The following is a 25455-nucleotide window of genomic DNA, read 5'->3' on the forward strand; positions in this document are numbered from 1 at the left end:
AAACCAGGGAAAGGATGAAATCCTGCAGTTTGTAGGGTCTACTATTTGACCCCCATATCACAGCAAACAGCCCAGTAATTTTGTAACTACTTCAATGGTAACGTTGAAGCAAGGTTCAATCCCTGACTGAACACCATCCTGGAATCCTCAGGGGTGCCTAGACAGAGAATTTACCTGCCTGTGTCCAGTGTGGCACACAGTTCACACTGATGCCATCTGCACACCCCACTCCACACACACTCTGAGGCTCCCAGGAACAGCAGAGCCGTGTGCTCCTGCCCCGCGCCCCAAGCCTGGCATGCAATTCCATTTACTCACCGTGTGCTCCAGCGAGTTCAACAGCAACCTGAACGGCCTCTGAGCCACCTGACTGGCTGGGGCACTGTGAGAGACACCCTCTGTGCTCAGAGCAAACCAAATCAAGCAACTCAACATCTTACTGCAACCTTTTGTATGCAAACACCCCAAGAAGGGATGCTGGGGATTTAGGAGTCTTCTTAAGGTATCCATTTTCCATACTCAGGTTTGTATAGGACTACTTGTTTGGCCTTATATTCAAACTGAAAACAATTCTACATAGGGCTGATTTTTTGGGGTTGTGGGTTTTGGGCTTTTTTAACATAGTTTCCTCATAAGTAATGCAAAAAAAAAAATCTGCGTATGACATCCATTTCACAGGTCATTTATCACAGCATCTGCTTAAGTGAAGAAGCTTTCCACAACAGCTGAGCAAACATCTGGATGGATAAAGGAAGAAAATTATTAATTCTCATTACAGTCTCTAGTTTATACAGAAATAAAAAATTATATTTCAAGACTATTGATCCAAGTCTATACATAATCGTATCAGTTTCTATTGTACAAATGGCTTAAAAGGAGAATTTGTCCTTGCAGTTGATCCAAGCCCAGGAGAGAACAAATATTTTTGACACCTATACTAGAGGTCAATAATAAAGTGCCAAGTTTGAAATCAAAACTTACTGTTCTCAACATCTCATTAATTGACCATCATCTCCTGTTGAAATTTCATTAGTGCCAATTAAGACCAGATTGATGAGAAGTATTTGATTTACACTTTGATGATAAACAATTACAAGAATTTAACAACTGAAGAACAAACACATCTTCTGCTTTCAGAATTGCAGAAAAACAATGACAAATCTTCAAGAATGAGCACTCCAACTCAAAGTTCTGCATAAGGCAGTTGCAGTACCTTGAGAAAAAAAGAGGGGGAAAAATGAAGTTTGAACATTAGGATTTATATCATCAAAGACTTAAAATATATTTCTACCTCATCCTCAAAAAAAGGTGAGATGAAATGACCCTGGTGCCTAAAAATAAAAGGCCTCCAAGCAGTTTGAGTCTTTACTGCACAAACAACTATAAAACAGATGCTGCTGCACAGATCTTTGCCAGCTCTCAGTAACACAGGTACATTCCTTCATTTATTTCCCATTCCCTATATATTCAAAGCTTTAGGGATGTGAGAGTATATCCAGTAATTTCATTGCTGTTGCTGAATTCCAAAGTGTTGCAAGAGAGGGACTGTATTTTTAGTGCTCTGTTTAAGTTCAGTGGTTCTTAAGATCATACCAGCTGGCAACCACACAGACCTCGTCACTTGACAGACTTGTTAGCCTATCTGAGATAGATACAAAATAAAAAGTAAATAGTAAAATATACAGGTGTAATTGCAGCAATTCAGCTTTCCTCCTACTCATCTGCCTTTAAATGCTGTGTTACTGCTGGGGTGCTGCATTCAAGCTTTCTAAACACAACACCATGGCCAGGATCAGCAGGATCACGTATGCACAGCTGTTTCCTCAGCTCAAACACAATTCACCTTTAGAACTACTCTTCAATATTCAGAGGGAGGCACAAAAAAAGGTCCCTGCACAGTCTCATTCCCAAATGAGACACATCTTCAGCTCCAACCCAAAGTGGTTTAAATCGACCACATCCCCTATATCAAGGAAAACTCCAGAACTTGGAAACACAGACCAAAGGGCAGAAAGCAACAGCTGCTGCCTGTCAGCATTGCAGCAGCAATGGCAAAGTTGTACCCACACACAGCTCTGAGCCACTGCTGCTTGTGTTGAGCAGTTCAGAACAAGGCTGGTAACTTCTTACTTTCAGAGATGCTGAACCTACTACACTTGCTGATCAGTCTGCAATCTTTATTTCCTTTCAGACTTCAGCAGATTATTTCCACAAAAAGACCATGTTCACTGATATTTTAGCAGGCACCAGCTCAGGGAGAGCCTTCTCCTCCCTGCTCAGGATAGGTTTTACTCTTTCTTCCCCTCTGGGATCACTGAAGCTGTGGAAGTTCAAGAAAGATGCCAGTTTTGCATTCCGATTGAAAATTGTTTTAATACTATAAAACTCATTTGTTCACATATTTTGTACAAAAGATTAGTTGTTTTCTCTTAATTACAGGAGGATCATTTCAAGCTTGAGAATTCAGCTAAGTAGGTCCAAAACAAAACAAGACTGGGTTCTACTGGTTCTGGAGGGTCCCAATTCAGCTCACCCAAGGTCTCTTTCCAGTTTGGCTCTCACAGTTATGGACCACCTTGATGGAAAATGCCCCACATCATCATTGACTCTTTGGAGGCTTGTAGTGAATTCGGCACCGCTCATTAAATACCTGAGACACCAAAACAGAAGAGCAAAAGTGAATCAGCCCCATCCAGGAAATAAGCAGAACTTCACAGACAGTTCAGGCAATTACCTCAACTACCTGGGCACCCATCTCAAGCTGCCCAGCTCTGAGGTATCAATAAATAATACTTACCAACACATCCATCTTCATTCACCTTCACTCCTGGCTTTAGTAAATCCAAAGTTTGCAGCCTGATGTTGGGAGACTGCACAGCACTAAGTGTTCTCCCTCAGAAAATGCAGACTCTTAATCCTGGTAGGCTGTTATCATCAAAAATGCTGATGCCTTTTTGTTTTTAAAAGAGAGGGAAATAATCATGGGAAGACTCCTGAATGGTTGTGTTCTGTTGGGTTCATTCTGGCATTCAAATTTGGGTGCTGTATTCCTGTCTTTCCTGAGCAGGCACATTTTACATTGGCATGACAGCCAAGAAGAGGGGCAAGGGCTCCTGAAAGCCACATGCACACTTCCAGTGCTCTGCCTGCCTGTGCCAACGCTGCCAGCACTTCCTGCAAAGGGCACAGCACTCCTGCCTCACTCACCTCTGGCACCTTCTCTGGGTAAAATTTAGCTTCCAGAACTGGATACTGAGGATCGTGTATATTTAGCTTGAACTGCTGCCAGCCTGCCCTAAGGAGGGCCAGGAAATGTGACTATTTAAAGAAAGGCAGCTTGAATGCAAAGCAAAACACACAGGCTCCCACCAAGGCTGCAAGTGCTCTTCACAAGCCATTTAGTTATTTATCAGTTTTTATCCCAACTTGCCCAGCACAAGTCCTGAAAGCAACACAAGCATCACCTGACACCAAGCTGAGGCTCTGGCAGGTGTTGGTTGTCCCACCAGCATTGCCACAAGAGCATATTTTGCTGTCCAGGGATTTGGCAGATCCAAGTGTCTGTGATCATCAGGATATGAAGTTTCATGGACTCTCCCATGGGCTTTATGTGCAAAGTGAGTGATCTTGTAATTTTGGGGAAGTTATCCAACACTTTATATAAATACACAGTTTCAAGCTCTATCTTCCTAGAATTTACAACAGCAGATCTTACTCACAGTTCAGAACCTATGGCAACTTCAGCAAAAGTGAAGCCTGGAGCACACATTAGTTACAGCATTGCTTCTCAACAATTTTGAAGCAATTTTCAACTACCTTTCAAATTTTATTTAAAAAAATAGACATGGATTTCAAACTGCCTCATACTGCAGAAGACAAAAGCTGTAATATAGTTTCTTTCACACACAGAAATGTGCAGTCATTATGTTACCACATGGAATGGACACCTCTGGAAGAGTTCAGATGAGGTAAAGGTTTGAGATCAGTGATAGGAGGAAACTGTAGAAATTAAGAGCAACAGCATCAAGTCCTATTCAGAAACATTTTACACTAAACAAATCAAACCGTTTTTTGTCTATTGTCTGTTAATGACATTTTAATGGCATGTATGTCTAAAAGAGTTCTGGAAATACTCTCTAAAGCACTGCAAGGGTCTATAGCATCAAACAACACACCAGCTTGCTTTCCATCATGTTAACTTTCAAAGTATCTTCAACAGTAACCCCACAACCTGTGGCAGGAAGATCAACACTGCAGTCTTACTAACACTGCCTCCTACTTTTAGGATCATTGGCTTAAATCCACTGGTCTACCTGTGAAGTGCTGTTCTCATTTTCAGACATTTTTCAGGAAAAGCAATGGCTGAGAAATGTTAAATTCATGTTACTAGGCAAAAGTTTAATTTTGCTGGCTTTTACATATTTGTACAAACCACTCCAGCAATAAAGTCCAATCTGGAAGTGCTGGACAGAGACTAATGCAAGTGTCTTGTTTGAAAGTCAATTCCTTGTTTGGTATCATTGAAATTGCATGAGCATTTCTCTAAAGTAGCATCCTTCTGTATGCCACTATGCTACAGTCAGCCAGTGTTTAAAAATCTGTTTCCTAATCAGATTTTTCCAAATAGTTTTCGGTTGTTCAGGATTAATGGAAATACACAAATGTACTTCGCAACAAAAGTCTACAACAGTAAAACACCAGCCTGCACACCAATATTCACTCCCATGTAACAAATTGCATTCAGTCTGCAACCATGACTGGCTCTAATTGACATTTTAACAGGCAGCTAAAGGAGACATTTATGTGTATATTCAGAGCACAGTACAGCAGAGCTGGAGATAAAACCCAGAAATATTTATCTCTTCAAGCTCCACTGTGAACACTGGCTGAGGAATACACTAGCAGGCTAAAGTACCCCTGCACCATGCATACCTCACTGTTTATAAACTCTCCATCTTCAGGAAAAATTAGACAGTTCTGCCACCAGTAAAAGCTTAATGCAGCTACAAGAAACCTCTGGGATCATTACTAAATTTGGTGCTTCAGAATGAAGATTAGGGTGAGGGCTGTTCTCCTACAGCAGAGTAGCTGTAAAATATTTGCCCCTGGTGACCTGCAGGCTGTTGCTGCTAAGGCTGTGGCATTGATTAGTCAGATCTGAGTGGGTTTAAAATTAAACTGAAGCGCATGCTTTGCTTTTTTGGGACAGTACAGAGATGTGCTGATGGCAAAGCATACGCAGGAAACTGTGTAAATGCTCATTTCATCAGCCTGCACTGAGGTTACTGATGAACACCCTGGACATAAAGCTGCATTGGTTTTACACTGGTAATCTAATCTAGGGGCTAAAATCATGAAGTAGGGATTACAAAGGAAGGTGCAGCTAGTACTGGCTATTTGCAAAATTCCTTTTTGCATTTAGAGGGGGAGAGAGGTTCTTTGCAGTATTGAAAGCTCTGAAAGACTTCATCAAACCAGAAAAGCATCTGGTGATGCCAGATGTGAAATGCTGCAGTGACACAATACAGCCACCTCAGAACTGAAGCTCAGTGTTAAAATCACCAGACAGACTTCGGGGCCATCAGTCCAGAGGGTGATCTGCACCCTCTGCTGACACAGGAGAGCAACGGCAAGGCTGCCCTTTGCACCAGGGAGTGTCTGTTCAGGCCTGAAGAAACTCCACCAGGAAAAGGTTCAGCTTCTACAGCCTCACCCTCCCTGGGCTCTGCTGAGTTGTGATCAGCGCCAGATACAGGTAAATGTGAAAGACCCTTCTCTCTGACATTGTTAGAGGCTCTAAAAAGCTTTTCAGAGAAGTCACCACAGAAAAGCCTACAAAGTGCTCAGTCGCTGGCAAGGAGGAAAAAGGGACACAGGGAATAATCCACAGTCCATGCTAAATCAGATGCTTTTCTTTCCCTGGCAGTGCAACTGAAAAGTTTTGATCTCTGCATCCAGAACTCTGAAAATGACTGACTTGAAGCATTTCCCCCAGCAGTGCCCTCATCTATTTCTAGTTAAGTTTCTTCACAAGGCACCAGTCCCACCCTCCAGTGCAGGACTGTCTGTTGGGATAGAACATCATCACTATTAAATGACCGAGTACCTTCCAGCTTCTGTCGTTTACCACTTCTTCAACATTGAGCTCCGACTGCATCAATTTCAACTGCAGAAAATAACAGACACAAGGGTTATTGTCAAACAGGTCTCCCTGCAGCCTTCAGTATTTATTACAAGTGCAACTTTCCAGCACCCAACCCCAGCAGCAGGTGCACACCTCCTGTGATGGTGCAAACCAAAGGGCACAATGTGTAATCACCCTGGGAGCCCGGCCCTTCCAGCCAGCCAGTGCTCAGGGCACACACAGGTCTGCAAGGGCACAGGGAAGGCAGACTCACAAAGCAAGCCTGGCAGTAGATCCTCATTACTTATGCTCTATTCCTAAATAATACCCATCCAGATTTGCTAGCAATTAACTGATTAACACTGATGGCTTCACAGGCACAAATAACTGCACCTAATGCAAGCACTGAGCACAGGGAATGCCAGGGCTGGGGTTAGCTCTGCAGCCTTGAGTTGCCACTCTTGCATTATTAGAGTCATATATGAAGCTGGCATCAAAGCCAGGAATCCAGCTAGGATTCTGGATTTAAAACTAAGGTTATGAACAGACCCTCTCTGCTTCATTTGCTACCTACTCAGTGCACTGACCAAAAAGGGTCTGCAGTGATCACGTGTTGTTTATGCTGTCTGAACCACTTAATATTTCATGTCATCACGGCAGGACAAACCAGCTCTACACAGATGCAAAAGCTCTGGCAAGAACTACCACCAATACAAAGTTCTTGACCACTCACTTGACCTGTGAGAAGGGCAAGAATCTCTTTGTTTCACACCTATTATTAACCCCAAGGGCCAGGTGTGACAGTTGTCTTTGGGTAATTTGGTCCTGAGGCAATAGTAGGAGATTTAAGAACCATCTACCATTTTGCCCAAATTTAAGATGCATTCTTGTTGGAGTCTTTAACACAACAGACAAAGAGTCAGAGTTTATCCATTTTCAATACATGGTTCCAATTAGAGGCCTGGTGAACAGGTGCAAGCCAAGACAACAATCCCACTAAAAACCTTCCAAGTAAGATATCCAGGGACACAGAGTTGCTACAGCTGTTGGATGTACTTCTCCCAAATCAACAGGACTTCAATCTGTTTGAAATAACAATCCAGCATCCAGAGTGACTTATCCATAAAATGGATAAGTCTATAAAATAAACACTCAGAGGATCTTAAGTAGTTCAAAGAAACTACTACTCCAAGTTTTCTCATTCAGGGACCTAGAAGTAATAATTTTGCACAAACTCCTCCAAGTTTTACAACTAGAAGGACGAGAGAAACACAGAACAAGGAAAAAGAGATCTGTAGTGCAAGCAAGTGAAGAGATATTTGAAATTCCCACTCTTAAAACTAGAATGTGTTCTGTCAAGATAGCTTTTCTGACTTGTAGAAAAAACACAACTCTCTGTGTTTTGGAAAGCCAAAAAAAAAAAAAAAAAAGCAGGGGGATCACACCTCATATGGTCCAAGTACAAATCTGAGGTGATCTCATTAAAAAATTCTGAAATGTTTCTAAGTCATGGAATGCTTTTAACAGTTGAAGCCACCTCCAATCATTACACATTTTAATTGTGATCCTCCCAGTGTTTTCAGTGGGAGATTTCAGGCTCAGTAACTAAATGACTTAAAGAACTGGCTCTGCTAACAAAATTTGTAGAAAATACTAAGCAACCACGCCAGTTTTCCAAACTAATATCCATGCCTGTTAGCAGCTCAGTAAGTGAGGCTTTAATAATAAAACTGCTCGTCTGACACATGGCTCTCTCAGTATCCTTTTCCTTACAAAAGGGGCCCTGGAAGTGAGGTGAGAACTTCAGTGGGGTTCCCTTCTCCACTTGTGATACTCAATCCCCCTGGTCACTCTGCTTAAGTACTTCCCATCCACAGGCCAGAAAGTTGAGAGGGCATTTGCACATTAGCATTCCATAGGCAAACCCAGAAGTCTCTCTCATACACCATGACAAGGTACTCCAAATATTAATCCAATATCCAGAATCCAGTATTTGGAAATACCAAACAGCAAAAAGGTTGTGTAAGTGGAATTCAAGGTTGCCTGGGAGCATCTTGTAGAGAACAAGCATTTTGTAGGAAAAGTTAAGCTGTGCCTCAGTGGTGTCAGTCAGTGAAGGTTAGAATCCACCATGGGAAAGAATGTGTGCTTTTCTACAGCATTCATGTAAAAGAATCTCGGAAATGCTCCAGTTGCAGAATAAAAGCAGCTCTCTGCCTTTGGGGAGACCTTGGGAAAATAATTCTGACAAGACCCAACAAGAGCCAACGAGAACCTTGGAAAAAACTGCTTGACTCAGGATCCACTTCAGGTTCTCTCCATCACACTGGTCCTTCTATTTGGGAAAGATATCCACTTCTTCCTCTATAAATGATCTCTCAAAGGCTGCACCCACCACTCACCTTTGTCTGCTCTTTCCTGAGTTGCTTTAATAATGTTGCATCTTCATGGGCCTTTTCCCTCTCTTCTTTGAGGGTTTTCACTACAGCGGAAGTCTGAGAGATGCAGTCTTTGATGATTCTTTCTCTCTTGGTGTGAGCATCCATCAACTAAGTGGGGAGAAAAGGAAAGTCACAGTGACTCATCAGAGAATAAAAACCTCCTAGTTGTAAGTTTAAAGAGACACTTTCTAAAGTCACGGTATTGCTGTGCCTACAGAAATCCCTTTGAATTCATAATCCACATTGTGGGAAACAACACTGCTTTGAGCAGCAACTACTCTCAGCTTAGACTATCCTATCATTCTTGCTCTTACCAAGTCGATCAAAAGTCAAAGGCAAACATGAGGAGTCTTGCAGAGCAGCAGGAAAAGCAAGAACCCTTTTTAAAAGATCCTTGAAGGATCAGTATTGCAGAACAAAGAACTTCCCTGCATGGTTTTAAACGGAAGCAGTGTGTGGAGACGTTGAGCGGGACAGTTAAGGATGCACAAAGCAGGATCTACCAAGGCAGTGTTTCCTCAGACACTGAGGATGTTTTAGTGGCCACTGCACACGACAAAGCAGCGGGAAGGGAGCTGAAAGTGAAGGTGAGCACACTCACAGACTCGTACAGCTCTTTACACGTCTGGCCAGGATCAACTTTCCCCACAAAGGAAGCTGTTGGAATCGTAGTGTTTAACTCATGAACAATTCTATCATCGATTGTCCTCATCACCCTGAGCAGCTCCTGTATTAAAAGAAAGAGAGAGATACTTGGTTATATCCCTCAGAAAAGCCTATTACAAAAAATTAGCATAGTCGAGCATTTTAATAGAAACTAAATAGGATTCCTTACAAAGAGTTAGAAGCACACCAAAGGAGCAACCCCACATGCAGGAGTATGTGATGCAAACCACGGCATCCTTGGCAGCAAAGGCCAGAGCAGAGGTGAGTTACTGATGCCCCCTGAAGTCCCCTGGCCCTGCAGGCAGCATGGACAGGCTGAGGAGCCTCTGCAAAAGTCCCCATCCCCACTTCCACACAGGAAACCGGGCACAACCTGCACCAAAACGGCAAACTTGAATAAAACCCCCACCATTCCGGGGGGCGTGAAGCTGAGCTGGGCGAGGTTTAGGTGGGGTCTCGGGAAAAAGTTTTTCACCCAGAGGGTGTTTGGGCACCGGAACAGGTCCTCAGGGCAGTGGTCACAGCACCAAGCCCGACAGAGTTCAAGATGTGTTTGGGCAACACCCTCAGGAACATGGTGCGACCCTTGGGGTGTCCTGTGCAGGGCCAGGAGCCGGACTCGGTATTCCTGAGGGTCCCGAGCTACTCAGGATATTCTGAGAGTCCGTGTTCAAGGCACAGGCCGGGCTGGGCCCCGCTCGCAGCGCCGAGGGCACGGGTGGCAGCCCCGCTCCCTCGAACGCCGCGCAGGCGCCCGCGGAGCTCCCGCCGCCCGCGTGGCTCCCGCGCCGCGAGCGCTGTCCCGGGAACGGGACCTGCGGGGAGGGGGAGGTGCGCGGCCCCGCTGCTGCCGGAGGGAAGGAAGGGAAGGGGGGAAGGCCGGACCTGCTCCCTTCCCGCCGCATCCCGCCGGCCGCCAGCAGCGGGGTGACCTCGCGCACGGGGCGCGTGCTCCCGCGGGGCCGTTCGCCGGGAGGCGGCGGGAGCGCGCAGGGCGCGGGAGGGGGAGGCGGCGGCGGCAGCGCCCGGCCCGGCCCGGCCCGGCCCGGCTCGGCCCCGCCCGCCCCGCGCGGCTCACCTGGAACTCGGCGAAGTCCTCGCAGATCGCGGCTCCGCTGGGCGCCGCCATCCTGGATCGGCCGAGGGAGCCGCGGCGCCCAATCCGGCGGGGAGCCGGGATGACGCGCGGGGCGGAGCGGGGCGGGACCCGCCGGAGCGCGGCCCCCGGCGCAGCGGCCCCCAGTCGGGCATCTCCACCGGCAGCGGCCTCGCGGCCCCTTCGCCTCCCGCAGCCGCTGCCAGAGCTCCGGCCGCCCCCACCGGAGGCGGCGCCGACCCCGGCGGCCCCGGGCGCCCCGCGGCGCGGCTCCCTCCAATCGCGGGCCCGGGGCGGGGCCCAGCGGTGACATTGAGCGGCGCCCAGCGGGCCTAGGCAGCGCCATGTGGGGCCGCGCCGGTGAGTGAGGCGGGCAGGGAGGGAGGGAGGCGGGGAGAGACCGAGCCCGCGGCCGAGCCGGGGCTGCCGCCGCTTCGCCGCCTCCCCGGGAGCCCGAGCGGCCGGGCCCGGAGCGCGGAGGGGCGGCCCCGGCCGGCGCTGCGGCGGGAGCGGAGCCGAGCGTGAGGGGCCGTGTGTGAGGGACTGGCGTCCGAAACAGGGACAGGAGTGGGGCCGTGCCCGGGTGCTCCAAAGAGCTTGAAAAGGGGCCGGCTCCGTTGGGGGTGTCGCCCCTAAATGTAAATTCCTGGTTTTCCAGAGCGGGAGCGTGTTATTTCTCGAAAGTAAAGGGCCGTAGGAGAGACACCTTCCGACAGTATAACAAAGTAAAAAAATAACTTTTTTTTTTTATTTTTTAAAGTGCCCCTTTTGCCTTTCTGAGTTAGTTTGGTTGACGTTTTTCCCCGAACTTTTTTATTATATTAATTAATGCATTATAAGCGCCTTCTTTGGAGTATGTGTTCGTATATAAGGTGCCCTGGCGTTTTCTAATGCACTACAAAGTAGTTACCTCTCAGTGTAAATATTCTGCCTTTTTGACTTGACTCTGTCAATGCTTTTGGGATGTGACAGTGTTGGTAGAATGCTGGTGTGCAGTCCTCGAAATAGCACCATCCTAAGTGTATCTAAAGCATATGTATAGATTAGTTTCTGGAAATTGTAATGTGTATTAGAAATTGCTGGCAGGACAGTATCTTGCTTTTGGGTTTTTTTTCCTAAATTAGTTTAACTGCATTCACATTTTTCTACATAAGATTACTGAGTAAGCTCAAGGCATACCTTATAAACAAGCTTTCATTTCTTTGGTGGGCTGTTACAACTAAAACTGGTACTTTTGGGGTTCGTTTGTACCTATTTGTTTTCTTTCTTTTTTTCCTCTTGTGTTAAAAAAAACCCTGAAATGCTTCCATTGCAAAGCTGGTTTCTACTGCTCTGAGTTAAATTTGGCCTCTTTGCTTCCTTTGTTTTCTCTTCCAGATAGGGCTGTTAAACTCCTGGGAAGAAATATTCCCTCGGTTCTGAGGATGACCGAGGGAGTGGACCCGAAGATAAGCAGAAGGCTGTGCGTTAAACCCCAGCAAGACCTTCAGACCAAGAGTAAGAGTCTTTGATAAAAGTCATGCAATGTTTCATGCTATGGAATACTCGCATACCCATGCTGCAATCATCTGAACAGAAATTAGGCTGACACAGGTGGTCATATCCCTGATTTTGTGAGAGTTCTGGTCCCTAGACTGAAAAATGGTGCATTAAATTTGGTGAAGTCTTGTTTTCTAACAAAAAGCCAGGGGTCAATGTTTCCACTTGTGAGGGTCACACAGCATTCACTTTGTAGCAGATCACCAGAGCCTTATCTGGTGCACACTCCTACACTGAGGCTCCTCAGCTCTGCTCTGGGACTGCCTGTTCAGCCCCACTGTAAACTGTTCATGTTTAGGAATGCTGTGTGAGCTAAAAGATTTTTGCAGTTTTTCAGAGTGCAGCCAGCTCCAGCTGTTCCAAAAACTGAACGTGCCCTGCAGGGAAGAGTCTGAATTGTTCACGTTCAAGGGTGGAGCTGGTCAGGGAAAGCTCAGGCCATGAAACGTTTTTTCACTGTATTTGGGACAGTTTCTGTGCTCCCTGTACCACAGGTTCCTTATGGCACACCCATACAGGAGAGAAGGAGCACACAGATGTGAAGCATTTGGCAGGACTCTGTGTTAAAAACGTGGATCAGCTGCTCTGGGTAGGACAAAAGGTCTCCTTAAAAGTGTGATGTCTCCAGCAGGGCCAGCAAAGGAAATCCCTTATGCTTTTGTGAAGTGGGAATGGTGACCTACAGCAAGAACCTAAGGAAGAGAATAGGAAGAGTAGGAAGAGAGTTCCTCTATACCACTGCCCCAGAGGTGGCATCTTGGTGTTTAATAATCCTCACTGGATTTCCCCCCCACCCCCCCAACAAATTTGCCCAGTTTCCTGAAGCTGGATTGGATGTATTTTTAGCATCTCCATTCTCTAAGAATGTGGAAACTAAAATTCCCTAAGAATTTCTTCAAGCTACAGACTTGCATTTATTTTTTAACCCAATGGGCACTGTTTTATAATCTGATTTTCCTTTATTCACTACCCCTTCCAAACCAAGACCTCATTATAATCCACACTTCCAGTGTCTCTTGTAATGCTCTGCTGGGCTGAAGAAAGCTTCAGTCACTGCTTTCCAGGCCAAGGGGTCTCAGTCTGTGACAGTTTCTCACATGGTGACCATTCCATACCTGTGCCTTTCAAAAAGCTGGAGTCCCAGTTTTACACAGAGGCACAGTAATGCTGTTGTGTTGGTCTGAGTTCCTGATCATTGACAGTTGTGCTGTTTTCCTTTCTGTCACTTGCCAAAACCACTGTGGCACCGCAAGGCCTTGCCCAGGCCTGGGTAATGATTTATAAGTGAGGGCAGAGTGTGTCACTTGTGTGTGAACTGGAATTGCTTCCTGCTTATGGACAAGGGAGTTCCCAGGCCAATTCATTGACTCTGGGTTCTAAAGCCCTGTGGCATTTTGGGCTCAGCCCTCTTCTTTATGCTTTTGAATAAGCTGGTGTTGTCAGCACATCGTATCCACCCCACTTCCTAGGTAATTCATGAATCCATGAGGGAGAACATGGCCATACAGGATACTGCCTATTGTTTTAAAGGAAGAAGCTATCTTTGCACTTTGTTTCTTAGATTTTAATGGTGTTTTATATATGAAAAGCTTCCCCTGTTACATTATGAATATTTTGTTTGTGGCCTTTGAAAGACTGACCTGAAAATTATGTGTCCAGTCTTTGCCTATGGTCATCTGTTTATTTATACCTTCAGATAAAATCTTGCACTGCCTGAAAAAGTAAACATTCTACGATGCTATATTGGCTTTTATTGTTATTGTGCAGCATGTTGACTTTTCTATAGCTGTTCCATTTGATTTCTTTTTTTAACCTTATTTAAATGAAATAGAAAAACAGTACCTTAGGAACCTTAGATGCTGGAGCAGCTTCTGCATATTTAGACCTGCAGATACAGAGGTTTTGAGAAGGATTTGGCTTTCCTTACAGGGCTTCGGTTTCATCCATATTCACACGTTTGTTAATCTGTGATAGAGTTTCCATTCTCTAACCACTTCTAGCAATCACATTTAGAGTTCTGCCATGCTCACTCTAACTGGTTTTGTTACAGCTCTGCCCATCCAGCCTCTCTGACTGCTGTTTTTGGTGTTGTTTTGTCTTTGTGTGTTTTGTTGGGGATTTTTTAGGTCGATCTGCTTCGGGAGTGCCTGGATACAGACCTACACCCTGGGAGAGAAGGTTTTTGTTGTGGGCAGGCCATTACAAAAAGCCAGAGGATATTCCAGACACTGTCTCGTAAGTGTTGCTTTTGAAACTCTGAAAAAGACTTTGTGCAGAAATAAGTTACTTGCATGCAACTCCAGAGTAACTTTTCTACAAAAGAATGGGCTTCATGGCTGAAAAACCTGACCCTGCTGTGTATGGTTTAACATCCTTGTAGATTAAATGACCTCAGCAATTCTCTTGTGCTAAGATAATGTATCCCTCTTGATTTTTTTTCCTGTTTTGCAAAGGGTTGACCAGCGTTTATCAGTTGTTTCATTAGAAAACCATGTCACATAATTTCATTTTTACTCTTCTCTCACAATTAGAAAGCTTTTTTCAAACATTAGGGTGAGCTTTTTCTAGTGTTTTTCATTATATGTCAGTCTCTTGCGGTGGGAGTCTTTCATATACGGCTATAAAATAACTGAAACTCATTTAAGTATTTATTAATGAATACCTAAAGGGCATGGGCCAACTTCCTCTACTGTTGGAATTTAAACTAACAAACAGTGTTAAGGCTCCCTAACTATATATAGTCAAAATTTCCCTGTTGCTGCTGAGTCCAAATGTCAAAAGCTTTGTCCCGTGTGAAAAGTAGAAAATAAAATGTTCTGGTTTGCACACCACAAATAAAGATCAAACTTATCAACAGTAGACAACTTTTAGTTTAAAAAACATTCCTAGTATAGTTATCTTTTAAAACATGCTCATAATGCTTTTAAGTACATGTATTTATTTTAATTAAAAAGAAACAGTAAATCTTGCACTACTTGAGTAAGAAAATTATGTAGCTGCCCTCTTACATATTTTCTGTTTGTTTGGATGCACCACGTAGGAATTGAAAATCCACCCCTGTATCTAAATGTGTCACAAGAATGAATTTTGTTAAAGTGGAAGCCTTCCATTTTGTATTGAATCATTTTTCTTAAAACTACATTTGAAATACATACAGGAGTAAATTATTAAAACTTACTATCACTTCATATATTTTTTGCATACCAAACACTTGTTATGAGTGTTTTTAAGAAAACAGAGTTAGCAAAGTGATTGATTTCAGTAGTTTATTGAAAGGACAAACCAACTGCTGATAAAAGCTGACCATTTCTGCAAGTGCATAGGGAATTCTTTTTATTTAGACAAATAATTCAGCCAAATCTGAGAAGACAATTGAGAACTATAAAAGCACAAAAACTTGTTTTCCTGTTCTGAGATTAATTAATTAATTAATCTGAGATTAATTATGTGTTGTAAGGGCTTGTGCTATAACTCAGTAATCTTGTAAAATGTGGTAAAGCAACCCATTTATTAAACAAATGTTAAACTTAGCCACTGAACTGATTTAAAATGCAAGTTGTGTTTAGATATCTACCTTTTGCTCTTGTAAATTCTTAACACATCTAAGGTATTTCCAAAATTAACTAGCAAACCTTTTAAAATCCTACTGCTGTGCATTTCAGCTTAATTGCAGCCTGCACTCAAGGCTTTCACTGCAGATTATTAGCAGAAGCAAATAACCTGGACGCTAAAATTAACATTAGTTTCATTGTAGATGGATGTGTTTGTTCCCTATGATCAGAAATCTTGTACTCAAATCAATGCTCTGACAAAAACAAGAACAAAACTTCCCAGCTCTCAGGTCCTGTGTGATTTACCATGCTGAACTACCATGGATCCTGAAGTACCTTTTTTTTTCTTCCAAATGTAAGGGTCAAAATGTAGTAACAGATTCCATGTAACTTCCCAGTTCCATTAAATCCATTCTCCACATTAGTTTTGGGGTATAATTAACCTAGTTTGATGCATTTATTCTTTTCATTACACAGTGTTGGTGCTTCTCCAGTCTTCTGGAATTTTGTCATGTGCCAAATATAATCAGTGAGAGTACCAGCCCTCCTTGAGAAGGGAGTTATCTGCCCTAAATTCTGCAAGGAGAGTTAAATATACAGGGTGTATGTCTTTGGTTATTATGGAAAGCACTTGTAACCCTTCTTGCATTGTTCTAATACAGACTGAAAACCTGCTGTAACCAAGATGCCATTTGAGTAGAATGATCTTCAGAGTTAACTCAAGAAAATACGATCTTTTGGTTTTACTCTCTACACAGCTGGAAGGTGTCAATAACTGCTACTCTTCTGGTGGAAGACTTCTGATTTTTCAAAGATAACAGCAGAGTAGGCAACAGGTTTCCCAAAAGGATGGTGTAGGTACTGGTGTGGCTAGTTAAGTCCCCTAAAATTAAAAAAAAAATAAAAATTAAAGAGCTCCTCTGTCTGGAGCTGATGTAGGAAAGCTTACAATCCTCCACACCTCCTTAGTTTCTCAGGGAAGCAGATCCCTTTAGGACTGTTCACTCCAGCATGAGTGGGGACCACCAGTCTTTTACCAAGTCCTGTTCAGAATTTCTGAGTGCTGCATTCAGCAGCCTGTGTGTCACTTATTGCACTTTCAAGTCCTGTAGCAGAGGAAGCACCTGCTGGGAAATAAGACTGCATCATAAATGAAACCACTGTGAAGTTCAGGCAGAAGAAATTGCAAAGCTGTGCTAATGCTTCCCTCTGCCCAATGAATTCTCAACTGTTAAAACACCATATTTGGGGTTTTAGCATACTTCTGCTATTGAGAGAAAAATGCATGTTTTACTCTGTTAAATACATCACAATTGTAATAGAGATGGGTTCTCCCTCGCTTTGCAGATATTGGAAGGTGGTAGTGAGCACAGAGGGAGTTGACAGTAAGAAAAATACAGTATTGGTTAAACCATTCCTCTCTTTTCCCTGTTCTTTCCACAATGAACAAACACACTTAATCCTGCAGCCTTCCTCCTTTGCATTGCAGTCAAGTGGTCTGCAAAGGCAGTATTTAACAACAGAAAAAGCTAAGATTAAAAAGTTGGGTTTGTTTCCAGCTTTGAGAGGAATGCCTCTGTTACCATCTATCTCCCAAGGTACTTAGAGATCAGCCTTTCCTGTTGTAAAACTCTTTACACAAAAGAGCCAAGTGCTGTTAGCATTGCAAAAACTACCAAGACAGCACAATAGGAGAAATTAAATAATTAGCCAAGTGAATTATTTGGGTCTCTGATAACAAATATGTTCTTTTGTTCTTTCGTTCTTTCTTGAGGCTCGAGTCAGTGAGAGCAGCACAGTCCACCCTGCGTGTGAGGTTCAGCTATGTCATGATTGCCTTGACAATAGTGGGATGCATCACCATGGTGATCAGTGGGAAGCAGGTAAGCACAGAATTTGGGCTGATGAGGGCAAATAAACCTTAATTTAAACATCTTAGTTCCTCTATGGATTTTTAATACTGTCTTGCTTTGGGGGTTTTTGTTTGTTTTGGGGTTCTTTGTCATTTTATCATTGAACAAAATTTTAACAAGTCCTCCTGGTTCCCCAGAAGTGACCCTCATTGACTAACTCTCATCAGAAAAGGATGATGTCACCATTAAGATGCTTCCTTTAAACAAAACCCCCTGAGCCTAAAGCCTCTGCGTGGCAGAAGAGCTTTACTTGTTATGCTGCCTCTCTTCTGATGCCAATGCTCAGGTCTGGTTTCTATGGACTGCTGTGTTCTAGAGAAACCTTGCAAGTAGTGACAGTCTTACCCCAGCACTGTGAGCTACTGAGTGTCACCTGACATTTTGTATCAGAATTTGTCTATTACAATTAAAAGGATGCAGCACTCTGAAATGAAACAGTGGAAGGATTTTTCCTGGCTTTAACAGCAGAGATCAAACACTGATGATTCCCAGAGCATTTTCCTCTGTACTGGAGAAGTATGAATGCAAGTACCAGGAAGAGAGGACAGCTACTTTGGAATCCTTGTTTTCAAAGCAGCTGGAATTATTTATGTTTCCTGAGATGAGCTCAGTTGGCCAGAGAATGGTGCTAATAACGCCAAGATTAGAAGTTTGATCCCCCAGTGGGCCATTCAGTGAAGAGCTGGAATTGATGATCTATGTGGTCCCTTCCATATCAAAATATTCTGTGTCTGTGATTATGTTTAACTTTTTATTTGTTTCTCTGTCTCATGAAAATCAGATCAGCAGTAAATACTGACCAGAAGCACAGAATGTATCTGTTAGTGCCTTGAAAAAAGGGCTTAATTTATACCCAGAGAAGTAATTACTTTCAGCCAAAATAATCTCTCAATATTTTACTTTAACCCTCTTGGCTTCCTGGCATTAAAGCTGACAGAATTGTGCCTTGGTAAGGATAGGTCAGGTAAGTTATTGATTCAAGTTTCAACTCTGTGGTCCTTCAGGTTGTAACTGATGATGTTATTACATTGTAGGCTGTGAAAAGACAAGAAACTCTTTTAAACATAAACCTGGAGAAGAAAGCCAAGTTGAGAGAAGAAGGTGCATCTGCTAAACCATAGAGGAGGAAATGAAGAGATCAAGGACTGGGGTAGAAAAGCCAAGTCCCTTTCAGCACTGATGGGAGGATACCATCACATCTGTCCTGTATGTTAGTTCTGTACACCCATGTCCAAGAAAGAATGAATATGCTGTCCTGTAGTCAATAAAACCAGAAATGCCTATTTGCTTTTCCTTATAACTGCCCCTTTCTTCCAAACTCTTTTCTTCATGGTTAGTGGGACAGGACACATGAGCACAGTGGATAAGCAATGTCATTGTTTCCCATGTGCTGTGCACCAGAGCATCTTTTAAAGTACTGCAGGACCTGTGCCTGCATTCTGGGTACCAATCCCCTGCAGCAAGTCTCATGTTCTTACCACTTACAGAAAGGTAATTAACACAAAAGAAGGGTCTATTTGATTTCCACTTGCACAAACAAGATACCTTCACTAGCCAGCCATCCACTATCACTGACTATTTCAGGTTTCCTCAGCAAGAATGGAACTGTATTTATGCTGTAATGGTACTGGCTACTTCAAATAATCCACATGTTCCTCTTTGTGCAAGACAGAACAATTATTAAGGGAGCCCTTGAGCCAAAACTTACTGTCTGACCTGCATTAACATCAGCAAAATGATCCTAAGGTATTAAAAAGCCTAATTCCTTGGTCTAGGTCCTGTTATTCCGCCTGCATTTGTTTAAGTGAGGGGTAACTTCCTGTGAAGAGCTGTCTGTCTTCAAGAAAATGAGGAAGGAGATGAAGAGTGAAACAGCATTCCAGAGAACCACAGTGTGGCAGCTGACACCTAAAAGTGGTCCCAGCAGAGCTGGCAATGAGATGAGGAAACAGAGATGACTGTTTTGAGGAATACTGAACAACTGCTTCAACCTCTGTTGTCAGATTTACTATTTAGAGGCACATGAGTATGAGAAAGTCAATCAGGCATTCTTGCTCTCTACTAAGCTCTTTCTTTATGAATCTCATTTAGATCTATATGTATTTTGCTCTTTTGCTCTTTACAATTGTTTGTGCTTTCATCATACTAGGCCCACTTAGAGATCACCTGCCTCAAGAGTGCTATTTCCGGCATTGAGCCCAGCCACGCACTATTCATGTTGAAGAGCCCACAGCAACCAAGGGAAGTATTTTCCCTCCTCTTTTACCTTCATCTTGAAGGAAATGTAGATTGAAAGTGTAAGGACTGCTCAAAATGTTACTGCCCAGCACTGCCCTGCTGCCTGGCCCTGGGGACTCCAAAACCAAAAGAGACACATCAGCTTAACAAAATTAGTTTGTGAACTTTCTCAGAGTGAGAGGGAGATTATTTTTGTTGCACCCCTAAAAATTAGCAGCATTGCTGAATAATTAAAAGCCCTACAAAAATGCAGGGTAAATCTTCACTAGCTGCTGCAATTCCATCTATGAATTGCACTTCTGAGTACCACAGTGAGATGTAACCTATCAGAAAAGCTGTGTAGTCAATCCCATCACAGAAGTCACAACCTTCAGGTGATACAATGACCTGTCATCAGATTCTCTGGCTGGAAAGGATCATAAGGACACTGTCAGTCACGTAGAGCAGAACTGCACAGATTTGTCCACTTAATTAGCACTCAGTGCAAGCCATATTTTCATTTCACTGCAGGTATGTGAACAGATTTTCCATAACAATTCTGGTTCTTTGCCACACCAGCAAGCACACAGGTGGGAACCAAACCAAAATCTTGCCCAATTACATGCCTGTGGTCATGGATGTACTAAGTGATACCAAAAAGGAGAACGTGCATTCCAGGTTTGTGATGTATGCTTGGTGATGGCAAAGCTTAAAACTGTGCATCTCAAAAATATCACCCTTTCAACACCCCTCTGAGTGCACTTTGTGAACAGAACTGACAGGTACCTCTCCTAGTTTTGGAAATAAAACTATTTGGACTCATCGAGCTGGTAAAGTGCCAGCTCAAATGAAAATATGCAAAACACCACTTCAAAAGCAACACTTCAGAGCAGCAATAGTAACCAGTTTTTCATTTTACTTAAATTTCTAAAAGCTTTATGCCATGTACACAAAAACTGAAGTCTGGTCCAGTGGTTTGACAAAAGCTCCACATATCCTTCTGTCACCCTGGTATCCACCATTTCAAAATCTGGCATAAAGACTCCAGATCACTGCCCAACTTTGGGTTTTTTTCAGCTTCTGCATAGGCTCAAGTCTCAAACCAAAGCCCAAGACAATGGGCTTTGTGTGGTCTCCAGCTTGCTCCCAAGCACTGCACTGTTTTCTTTGCAAGTAGCTGGGTACTAGAAAATGATGTAAATCTTTCTCAGCAAGGCAGTGAAAGGAACGACCTCTTTCCTGGCATGATGGCTTCCAAGAAGCACTTCTGAATGGGGACAGTGGTTACAAAACCAGCACATGTTTCTGGCCAAGGCAGCCAGTCCAGCTGATGGGAGAACTTAACAGCCCTCAGATCACTGAGAGCTCACAGCTTCAGCCCAAAGCCTTTCAAGAGTTCACAATGGAAGGAACATACTAAGCCTGAAATGGTACCTCACTTTCTTTTCCCCCTTGGGCTTGGTCTGTAACTCCATTCCCATTTATCCAGAAGAGTCCAGTTTATCAATCCTATACCATGTGCCTTATTGCTGTACCAGGTCCAGAGGCAACTGAAGCTTCCTAACGCAGCAATCACCTAACAACTCCAACACTGCTTCAGTGGAACATGCAGGAGGCACAGCAGGACACGGCCATAGCAGTACACAAACAGGTCTTGCTTACTTTTCTACTAAGACTCAGGCACCTGAAGAAAGACCTTCAAGTCTAAAACGGGCATGGTACCCTCCTGAATCCAAGACACCGACCTTGCCTGCCATGTTCCACTGGGAACTTTACCAACAGAAAGAATGACGGCTCCTGTTTGCTGCCCAAACAAAACCACAACTTTAATTGCATTACAGATCTGTGTGCTGGACTGCTAGACAGCAATTCCAGGCAGCCCTGCATCTTCCTTTCTCTAACACCCAGTTTAAAACAGACATTGTTAAAATCTCAGTGCAGTGCTTCCACCTCCTTCCTGATGTTTCAAAAAAAATGCAATAAATTCTTATTACCAGCCTGTGGGGCATTAGGAAGACGCTTAGATGGGATCTCCACAAGCAGACAGAAACCAATGCATGTATTTTAATATTGAAGAAAATATGAGACACTTTTCTAGTGTTACATGCTGCCTGACAAAGCTAAGAGAAGAACACAAGAACTCCAACAACTTCCTCACCTACCCTCTACATGAGACCATGCTGCCTCTTATTTAGACACAAAACAACAACAGATCATTCAAAACACAGCGTGACCTTCACAAAAGTGGCAGCTAGAGGCATTCTCTGAGATGGTCCCTATCTGAGCACATCCTTCAGGAGAGCAGAGAATACTGGTTTCAATTCTTCTAGCAGGGGACACAGCCAACAGAACTGTGTTAGGAAGCAGTGTTCAAGCAATATGACATAATGATCCTCATACTTTTACTGGCACTTGCCTCCAAAACAGAGTCCTTCATCTGTGGCCTAGCTGTTACTTACTAGATGGGTAACATTCCACTACATGTTTGGCTCTGTTAAATGCAAGTAGTTTACTTGCCCTTGGCTTACCAAGTAATTCTGGTCAGTCTGTATCAGTGAGCTTTTCCTTTTATAATTCACAAGCCTGATCTCCCTTCTGTACCCACTTAATGTGCAGCCTTTGTTAGAAGTAGATTTTGTTTCTTTTCAACCTATTAATAAGGCTAAGAAAAGCAATGCCAAGAACTGGTTGCTGGAAGATCCTGATGGAAATACACTCAATTAAACACCATTTAAATTACATTGAGACCTATGAGTTAGCTGCATTTTAATCCATTTAATGTGTGCCATGTTGATTCTTCTATTGGTGTGGTTTTCACTCAAAATATTATGCAGTACCAGTCGAATGCCTTACACAGTCTAAGTATTTAGGACAACAATATTACCTGCATCAACCAGGCCTGTCACTTCAAACAAACATACCAAGTTTAAAGATTATACTTATCTGCTCTGAATTCACATATCCATGGCAAAAGTAACAAATACTGGCCAGGCTCCTTACACAGGAAGGCACACCAGTCAGCTTAAATGGACTCTTTTAATTCACTCATTTAGAGGCAATTGTCATTACTTTCTTGGGGGGCAGGGGAGGGAAACGCCAATGCACCACATTGTTTTCACTAGCCTGGAAGAGAAAACACTAATATATATAGATATATAGGTATGTATATATATACACACACTTTATGCGTGTGTGTATATATATGTGTGTGTGTATATATGTATATATACACGCTAGTGTATATATACACAGAATATACATATATGAATATACAGAATATATGCACACACACTTTGCTCAGATTTGTTTACAAAATATGTAGCATTTTTATACCATCCAATAAGAGGTACATGGTTTTAAACAAATCTTATAGAAATGACATGTTATTGGAAATTTACACGTAAAAAAATCCAGCACAAAAAAATCCAAAAGCTAAAACAAGATTTTGCTACTAATCAGTGCTTCTATCACCCTTCAAGAAAAGAGAAACACAGTTATTTATATGTGATGTAAAGGCAACATTGAGGGGTTTTTTTGCTTTTTTTAAATTAACCACCAAATTTAACCCCCTAAAATTACAAAGAATTGAAGTCCATTTACAGATCAAGTGCAGTAAACTAAATGTTCCTTCAGCACAAAGCAGCACTAGAGAAAATAACTGGGAGGAGGGGAAGTGGATGCCAACTGGCTTAGCTAGGGAGGCAGCAGGTGGCTTCTGCAGTGGCCACACAGGTCAGAGTCTCTATCCTGAAGCAGAGACAGGATTATTTAAATAATGGTGACACAGAGCTGATGTTCAGGCCTTTGCCTAGCTTCCTTCAGCAGTATGACAAGTGACTTATGTGTTTTTATAACTCTGTATCCAATGGGCTGGTTTTGCTTTTGCAGTGGCTTGTCACTGAGAGGAGCCATGAGGATCTTGAAGACAGTTCTGCCACAAACATTTACCACAGGTATGTGACACTGCAGTTGCCAGTGGCGATTTTGAAATGTTTACACTGGACAAACGTGTGTTCCAAGCATCCAAAATGGCTTGAAAGAACATAGCCCGATGCAGGGGGGAGCAGACGGCCTAGGGAATCCATTGCATTCTCCGAAATGGAACTGCCACTTTCAATCAGGCGGCATCTCCCCAGACGTGTCAAGTTTGGTGCCAGTGTCAGCTGAACTCAGTGAGGAGTGGCTGGCCTTTGCATCAGAGCTCTGTGATCCAAGCAGGTTGCAGAGCCAAGAACATGCTGCTAGCAGAAGGGCAGTCTCCAGCTGCGTGTGGCAGCTGCCATGCAGTCAACGATGCCTTACAGATGTCACCTGGAGGAACCATGCGTTCCATGCTAATTCACCTGAAGTCTCATCAACAGCAAAAGGGAAAAGTGAAATGAGAAGGCCAGGTGGATCCAGATGTAATAGTACTATCCTGTGAATGTAGTGTCATTTTAGTTAAATAAGGGCCTTGGCCAGGAGGACTATATTCCATCAGGTGAGCTGGAGAGGAAGCTCTTGTCTCGTGAAAATGAAAAGGAGATCTAACACTCCTTGTGCCAAGTTTTACAAATTAAGAATTCTGTATTCAGAAGTTAACTTTTCAGAAGACAAATCTGTTCAAGTCACGCTGTGTAAAAATGTAAAGAGGCAGACAGGAACTTTTCAGCCATAACTAGAATACCAGGGACCAGACTCTGGAGCATGGAGCCAGAAAGGGCTTGATCTTTAAGGAAGGCCCGGCTGGATCATACTGTGCTGGCAAGCAGAAGTGGGGGCAGTTTCTCCATTCTAGAAGCTGTTTTGGAAAGTCATTTCTGGAGAGGTGTTAAGAGTAACCTATTCACAGGTTCTCTTTTCGTGGATGGAGAGGAAAAACTGGAAAGGTATACAAATCTCCACAGTGGTCTGCAATCCAACTTGGGAGCTCAGTGTTGAGACGGGATGGGGCCGGATGTGTTCAGTATTCCTAAGAACCACAAAACATGTCCATTGCAGCCTGTTGTTGCAGGGGCCAGAGAACTTACTCCATTGTTTGTAACATGTTCCTCATGCCAATAACCCCAGCTGGCACATACAGCAAGGTAGGTAGGACGTGTGTGAAGGTTTAACGCATCTCTCGCAGCCGTCCAAAGAGGCATCCAGGGGAGAACATGAAGGATGAATTCAGCTATGTTCTCAGAAAGGCTGAATGTTTCCCTGGACTGCAGGCACACTCTGCAGCAAATACAAGAGAAAGGGAGCCTTCTCTTGGATGCCAGGAGTGGGGGGGCCAAGTGGAGGAGGGATTACTTTCCTGTAATAGGAACAGGGAATATCTCAAAGTATAGAAAGGTGCCTCAACTCCACGAAGATGACAGTGGAGAGATTCAGAATCTAGAGGAGAAGGGTGATTCTGGCGACCCCTTGCCAAGGAGGGGACATCCTGCCATGGAGAGCCAAAAGTTTTCCAGACGTATGTAAGAGCATGTGCACAAGGCAAGCGAATGAGCGCAAACAGGGTTATGGAAAACATTGAGAGAATCACTCCACGGGTGGCTTGTGGCTCGACAACAGGATTGGCTAGGTAGAGGAGCACACAGCACAGGGGCACCTCAAAGCTGGAAGCCTTCCATGGGAGCCTCACACTGCTGGAAGATGTATTGTTGCTGGTTGATATCCACTTGTGGGGCAATGCTGCTGTCTTCATCTTCTGTTCCAAAGTAGTGCTCAATCAGATCAAAGGCCTTCTGATAAATCTCTTGATTCTCATGGCTCTGCAGGAATTCAATCTTGTCCAGGCCTGCAGAGAAAAGCAGTACATAAAAGTTACAGCTCAGTCAAAGGATATGACCGTGACAATTTTCAGTCTGTTTCATTATTCTCTCCCACCTTCAGAAAGAACAGGCTCCTCTGTGGAGATCTGCATCCAACTTGTACTCTCCAG

The 25455-nt window shown here is 43.6% G+C and overlaps 3 protein-coding genes across 3 annotated transcripts in view; 1 reads left to right on the forward strand and 2 right to left on the reverse strand.

Moving 5' to 3' along the window:
* Positions 1-2346: 2346 nt before the first annotated feature.
* Positions 2347-10509, reverse strand: MIX23 (mitochondrial matrix import factor 23). Its single transcript, XM_059492581.1, has 5 exons — positions 10310-10509; positions 9167-9292; positions 8527-8673; positions 6107-6166; positions 2347-2650 (listed from the first exon to the last, which is right to left on the reverse strand). Exons 1-5 carry the CDS (start codon positions 10358-10360, stop codon positions 2600-2602), a joined length of 435 nt encoding a protein of 144 aa, XP_059348564.1. The 5' UTR covers positions 10361-10509; the 3' UTR covers positions 2347-2599.
* FAM162A (family with sequence similarity 162 member A) lies at positions 10442-18630 on the forward strand. Its single transcript, XM_059492568.1, has 5 exons — positions 10442-10687; positions 11705-11824; positions 13993-14101; positions 17192-17300; positions 18365-18630. Exons 1-5 carry the CDS (start codon positions 10672-10674, stop codon positions 18449-18451), a joined length of 441 nt encoding a protein of 146 aa, XP_059348551.1. The 5' UTR covers positions 10442-10671; the 3' UTR covers positions 18452-18630.
* KPNA1 (karyopherin subunit alpha 1) overlaps positions 14788-25455 on the reverse strand; it is a 57568-nt gene continuing 46900 nt past the window's right edge. Inside the window, exon 14 of the mRNA XM_059492555.1 lies at positions 14788-25311. Within this exon, the coding sequence (XP_059348538.1) occupies positions 25124-25311 (188 nt within the window). The 3' untranslated portion in view covers positions 14788-25123. The remainder of the gene's footprint in view (positions 25312-25455) is intronic.

Source organism: Ammospiza nelsoni, chromosome 2 (assembly GCF_027579445.1).
Source record: "Ammospiza nelsoni isolate bAmmNel1 chromosome 2, bAmmNel1.pri, whole genome shotgun sequence".
NCBI classification, from domain to species: domain Eukaryota; kingdom Metazoa; phylum Chordata; class Aves; order Passeriformes; family Passerellidae; genus Ammospiza; species Ammospiza nelsoni.